The sequence below is a fragment of the Gossypium raimondii genome, chromosome 3, assembly GCF_025698545.1.
Source record: "Gossypium raimondii isolate GPD5lz chromosome 3, ASM2569854v1, whole genome shotgun sequence".
NCBI lineage: Eukaryota > Viridiplantae > Streptophyta > Magnoliopsida > Malvales > Malvaceae > Gossypium > Gossypium raimondii.
Window position 1 is genome coordinate 55,541,382 of NC_068567.1, and position 6,000 is coordinate 55,547,381.

General features: G+C 35.4%; 1 protein-coding gene across 1 annotated transcript in view; it reads right to left on the bottom strand.

Annotated features, from left to right (window-relative positions):
- The window catches only part of LOC105795973 (uncharacterized), a 28,530-nt gene extending 22,872 nt beyond the window's left edge, over window positions 1-5,658 (bottom strand). The window contains exon 1 of the mRNA XM_012625622.1: window positions 5,434-5,658. Coding sequence (XP_012481076.1) covers window positions 5,434-5,658 — 225 coding nt within the window. The remainder of the gene's footprint in view (window positions 1-5,433) is intronic.
- Window positions 5,659-6,000: the final 342 nt, after the last annotated feature.

Genomic DNA, 6,000 nt, shown 5'->3' on the forward strand with positions numbered 1-6,000 from the left:
TTAGTCCTCATACTTTTATTTTTAAGAATTTAATTCCTCTATTTTTTATTTTAAAACTCACTTTCAAATTATATATAACGACGTAATATTTTAATTGAAAAGTTAACTATATTAATTATATGAACTAATCACTAACATTATAAAAACATAAAGACCGAATTATGTTAATAGTTGACGTATAATGATTAAATCTCAATTTTAAACATATTAGTAGGACCAAAACTGAAAATTAACCATTACTGTCGAAACCATTTTTTGAAAACAAAATTTAGTTGTCAACTTAAAAAATGAAAATTGGAGTTGCCACCAATCTTTTATTGAAGTGTGATTGGATCACCTAAAAACGATTTTGGTCTACGAGTTTTAGAAAAACGGGTTCGGGAGTCAGTTACGTACAAGGAATGATTAGTACCCTCGTAATGCCCAAAATTGGTACCAAATTAATTATTTAATGTCTTAAGGTCGAATGATTGAAAATTCAAAAAGAAATTTAAAAATATGATCTTTTAAAATCACCCAAAAATTTAAGGAGGGGTATATTTCATATTAATCGAGAAAAAAAATTATATCCCGTGAGTTAGGACACAATTCCTTTAATCCCGAAATGAGAATAAACACCAAAAATTTATTTATTTTTAGAAATTTTGATTATCTCGGTTTTAGAAAAAGAATCATATCCCGTAAGTTGGAACACGTTCCTTTTCTAATTACAAAGATGAGTTTTTTAAAAAAACATGTTTTTTCAAAAAAAGGGTCGTATATGTGGAATTATCAAAAAAAAAATCGACACCCCGTAAGTTAGGATACGATCTTTCCGAATTTTAAAATACGAAGTATTTTATTTTTTTGAAAAATATGCATTTGGGTCGGAATTGATACGATACTTAAAATGTCACAAAAAAAATTATTAAACCGACCAATGGCTGTAATACGGATGTATTTAATAAATAGTTCATAGCATGTACAACAACAATGATTACATAACAAACATCATTCTAATTCTAATGTTATCCAAAAGAATAAAATGAGTAGCAACAACAATAACCATAACAATAAATTAATCATATAATCAACTAACATGGCAAAAACATCAACGGAAATGAAAATAAATCAGCCAATATACAAAATGAAAGAAAAAAAACTAACATAAGGTAGATTTAAAATTGAAAGTAGTAAATAAATAAATAAAATATTAAATAAAACAGTAAAAATGATGAAAATGATGAAAATGATAATGATAATAACAATAATATTAACTGAAATATTAACTGAAATATTAAGGAAATAAAAATAAGTTAGTAAAAGAAATATTAAGATTTATAAAAAATCATAATAGGAAAAAAATAATATTAACTGAAAAATAAGGACAATAAACAAATTAATAGGTAAATAATAAAGTAAAATTAGTCAAAGACCACATTGAAATCAGAATAAAATTGAAGCAAAATTTGTAGTAAATTTAAAGATAAAATCAAAATAGGATTAATATGTAACGCGCGCGAAGAAACGAGGGCCAAAGGGGCAATAAACCCTTTTTTCGGACACGCGTCACTTCTTCAGGGGATTAGCGCGTCGAGGATTAACTGAAAATCTGGAAAAATATGATGTCCAATTTAAACAATAAAGGAAAAAGTGTGAAAAGGGCTAAATTGAAACAGATCGAAAATGGGGAAGGACTTAAAACGAAAATAACCCACTAATAGAAAACACGCGGATCCTACCCAGGTCGGGTCACCGTGCGGGTCAGAGGGGAGTAAGGGCCAAAACGTTATCGTTTTGCCCTTTGAACTTAAAACTCAAAACGGCGTCATTTTGATATGGGTATTTAAGCCCAAAATTTTTTAAAATTTTCATTTCAGCCTTTGTTTTTAAAAACCTTCAAAATTTTCATTCAAATTCACTCCCTCTCCCCAAGATCTGGCCATGGCTCCAGCGCCGGACCACCGTGGTGGCCGTCGATCGCCGGCGATGGTGCTGCCGTACATGGTGGCCGAAAAAATCAAAAACCTATTTTTTTTGTTTTTTCGACTCCCAGACTCCAAAAACACCGATTTTCATTGGAATCGGCACGTCCTCCTCACAAAGGTACGATTTTTATTTTTTATTTTCGGTTTTTGTTTTTAAAAGAAAATAAAAGGAAAAAAATAATAAATAAGCCAAAAAAATAAAATAATCACCTTTGAGAATGCCCGATATTTGAACTGATTTCTTTCCAATCTCTTTTGATTCATTCATGTGTAAAAAAATTACATAAACTCGGGGCCCTTTTTATAGCTCGAAATTTCACTATTTTTTCTACTTTTACACTGTGTTTGTGTTGGTATTGGACTCTCCTAGTTCATTTTGCAGGCGAACGTGGCGGCACACAAGGAGAGAACGGCGCGTGCGGGGGCTGCCGTTTGGGGGCGATGATTGCTATTTTTTTTGCTTGGGGTTTTTTTGCTGTTAGGTTTAGGTTATTTTGGGCTAAGGTTTGCAATGGGTATTGGGTTGTTTTGGGTATTAGGCTAATGGGTTAATAATTTGGGCCTGATATTGGGTTTTATTTATTTTGGTTTGGTTTTATTTATTTTTTTGTTTATGCGAGCCTGGGCCAAAATTTGGGTTTTACAACTGCCCCTCTCTACTCATTATCGTGCAACGAGAATGAAGCAAAGACTTTAATAGGGACAAATTTACCCGGTCTTGTCGAGTATTGACTTCTTTCGGTGAGTAACTTCACTTCGACCCACTGTGTCTTCAAGGGTATAGGAGTTGCCATTTCGATCCACTCCACTGCAACGTCAAGGAGATAGGATTGGTGGTTTAAATCTGCTTCTCTACTACCTTGGAAAGATAAGATTCGCCATCTTTGATCTGCTCCACTACTGCTTAGGGAAACAAAATTCGTTCCCTTTAGCTTTAATCTATTTCATTGTAATGCCAAAGAAATGAGATTCGCTGCCCTTAGCTTTAATCTACCACGATGCCATGGTAATGAGATTCGATGCCCTCAGCTTCAATCTATTCCACTGCAATACCAAGGAAATGGGATTGGTGTCTTCGATCTGCTTCGCTGTCAGTACAGTAAGGCAAAATCTGCTATCTTCAGTCTGCTCCGCTGTAAACCCAGGGAGGCAAGGTTGATGTCTTCGATCTACTTCGCTGCCAATACAGGAAGACAATATATGCTATCTTCGATCTACTTTGCTGCCAATACAGAAAGACAAGATCTGCTAACTTCGATCTATATTGCTGCCAATATAGAAAGACAAGATCTGTTAACTTCAATCTACTTCGCTGCCAATATAGGAAGACAAGATCTGCTATCTTCAATCTACTTCGCTGCCAATACAGGAAGACAAGATCTGTTATCTTCGATCTACTTCGCTGCCAATACAGGAAGACAAGATCTGCTATCTTCGATCTACTTCACTGCCAATACAGGAAGACAAGATCTGCTATTTTCAACCTACTCCACTGCTGCTTAGGAAGATAAGTCTAGTGGCTTAAATCTGCTTCCCTACTACCTTGGGAAGATAAGATTCGCCATCTTCGATCTGCTTCATTACTGCTTAAGGAGACAGAATCTACAATCCTCAACCTACTACACTGTTGCTCGTGGAGATATGACTAGTGGCTTAAATCTGCTTCCCTACTTCCTTAAGAAAATAAGATTTGTCGTCCACTACAACTTCAGTGGTATAGAGTTTATGGTTTCACCGATCTGTTCTGGGGAACATAACCTGTATAATCCATTTTATGACCTTAATCATGCCTAATGATTAAGATGCCATGATCAAAATGAATCAAATGCTCCTAACTGGACATGTATGAATGATGTTTGCATGAATGAAGAATCTCATTTTTTATAATGATCTTTCTTTATCGCTTAGGTTGTCATTGCTCGAAGCTTATTAAGGTCTTATCCTTAACGTGCTATAATGCCTTCTTGCTTGGCCGGTATCTAAAAAAAACACTTAATCAGATTGCCCCACTATAAACTTCAAAGTTCAACCCATTGGGACACAAAATTTGTACCATCTTTCTCCCGCTGTAACCCAAGGGTAGAAAAAACCTGGTTTTTCCTCAATCTTCTCCTATCGCAATTCAAGGATATAGAATGTGGAAGTCTTTGGTCCTTTACACCATTTCTAGGGTGTCATACCAAATGCTTATACACAAATGAAGGATTCTTTTCTCTAAGGAAACCCCTTCTTATTACTTGGTGATTGAAGCTTTATCACCAACATGACATCTTGTCATTTTGTTCAATCAATACTTTTGACAACAAAATCCAAAGAGATAGTCCTAATTTAGACTTTTCCTTCTCTGACATTTCAACCTTTAAACTTGGTGTATTCTAAATAATAGACCCATTTCAGGTTACTGTACTATTTAGAAACTTCCGGAGTAATATGCAAAACTTCCATTGTGAAAGTTTTATTAGTCCATTAATCATTATTATAATGCAACATGCTTGCAAAAGATTATAACACTGGATAAGAATAAGATAGCTTAAAATGAATAAATTATCGAGAAGGATGTATATATAATAAAAAAATAAAAATAAAAAAAGAATTGATTGAAAACAAATATCTTGAAAAGAATAAAGTATTCCAAGAATAGCAAAGAATAAGGAATTCCAGGGACAACAAGTTCAATATAAATAGTATGAAGACTAGGTGCCCCAGATATCACAGTTTGAGCTTCTTTGAACAAACTTTCTGAAGACATGTGTTTAGGAGATCTACAGTACTCTGTCGATGCCCTAAATGTCGCATACCCCTTTCTTGTTAATTCAGGCATAGCAAGATCACCACATGCCCCAATCAAAATTTTGAGCTACTCTGATCAATTCATGTCCCATCTTGATCAAAATCTGAGCCGCCCTTTTCGAGTTTTCAACTCAATTCCCCTTTGGTCTCAAATCCCCTTTGGTCTCAAGGTGCCCTTTGAGGGTTTTCACCTTGGCCTATCCTTTTTTTTAAGGACTCAAAGCGCCCTTTGCGGGTTTTCACCTTGATCCCTTCTCCTTTTAGGTAAAGTAACTCTTGACTGCATCTGAGTTTACAGGGTTTGGCAAGTTTTTACCATCCATCTCATTTAAGATTAAAGCTCCTCCGAAAAAGGCCTTCATTATAACATATGGATCTTCCCAATTTGGCATCCATTTCCCTCTAAAATCTTTTTGTATAGGAAGGATATTTTTCAATACTAGGCCCCCCTCGTGGAATTCTCTTAGACGAACCTTTTTGTTGTAGGCCTGCATCATTCGCCTTTGATACATCTGACTGTGTTGAATAACTTTTAGCCTTTTTCCCTCTATTAAGTTCAACTGATCATACCGAGACTGGACCCATTATGCTTCATCCAACTTTAGTCCACTGCACCATTTATTTTTGGGCGATACAGTGACGAATTATGGTGTCTGATCTTAAATTGACTGCAGACCTCCGCTATTGAGCTATTGTTCAAATTCAACGTATTGTCAGATATGATTCTCTCGGGTATTTCATATCGACATATGATCTCCTTTTTCAAGAACTTGCTGACTGCTGATTTTGTGACATTAGCATACGAAGCGGCTTCCACCCACTTGGTAAAGTAATCAATAACCACAAAGATGAAACGATGCCCATTAGAAACCTTCGGCAATATTGGGCCAATGACATCCATACCTCACATGGAAAAAGGTCATGGAGAAGTCATAACATGAAGAAGCGAAGGAGGCGTATGCATTTTATCACCATAAATTTGGCATTTATGGCACTTCTTAGCATAACTAATGCAATCTCCTTCGATAGTGGACCAGTAGTACCCGAATCTCATAATCTGTCTAGCCATTGTGAAACCACTGGCATGTGTTCCGCAAATACCCTCATGGACCTCCTCCAAGATTTTTTTGCCTCCATAGCGTCCACACATCTTAATAATACCTGATCCTTCCCTCTTTTATATAAGATCTCCCCATCTAAGACATAATCAATGGCTAGTCTTCTCAGAATCCTCTTATCAGAA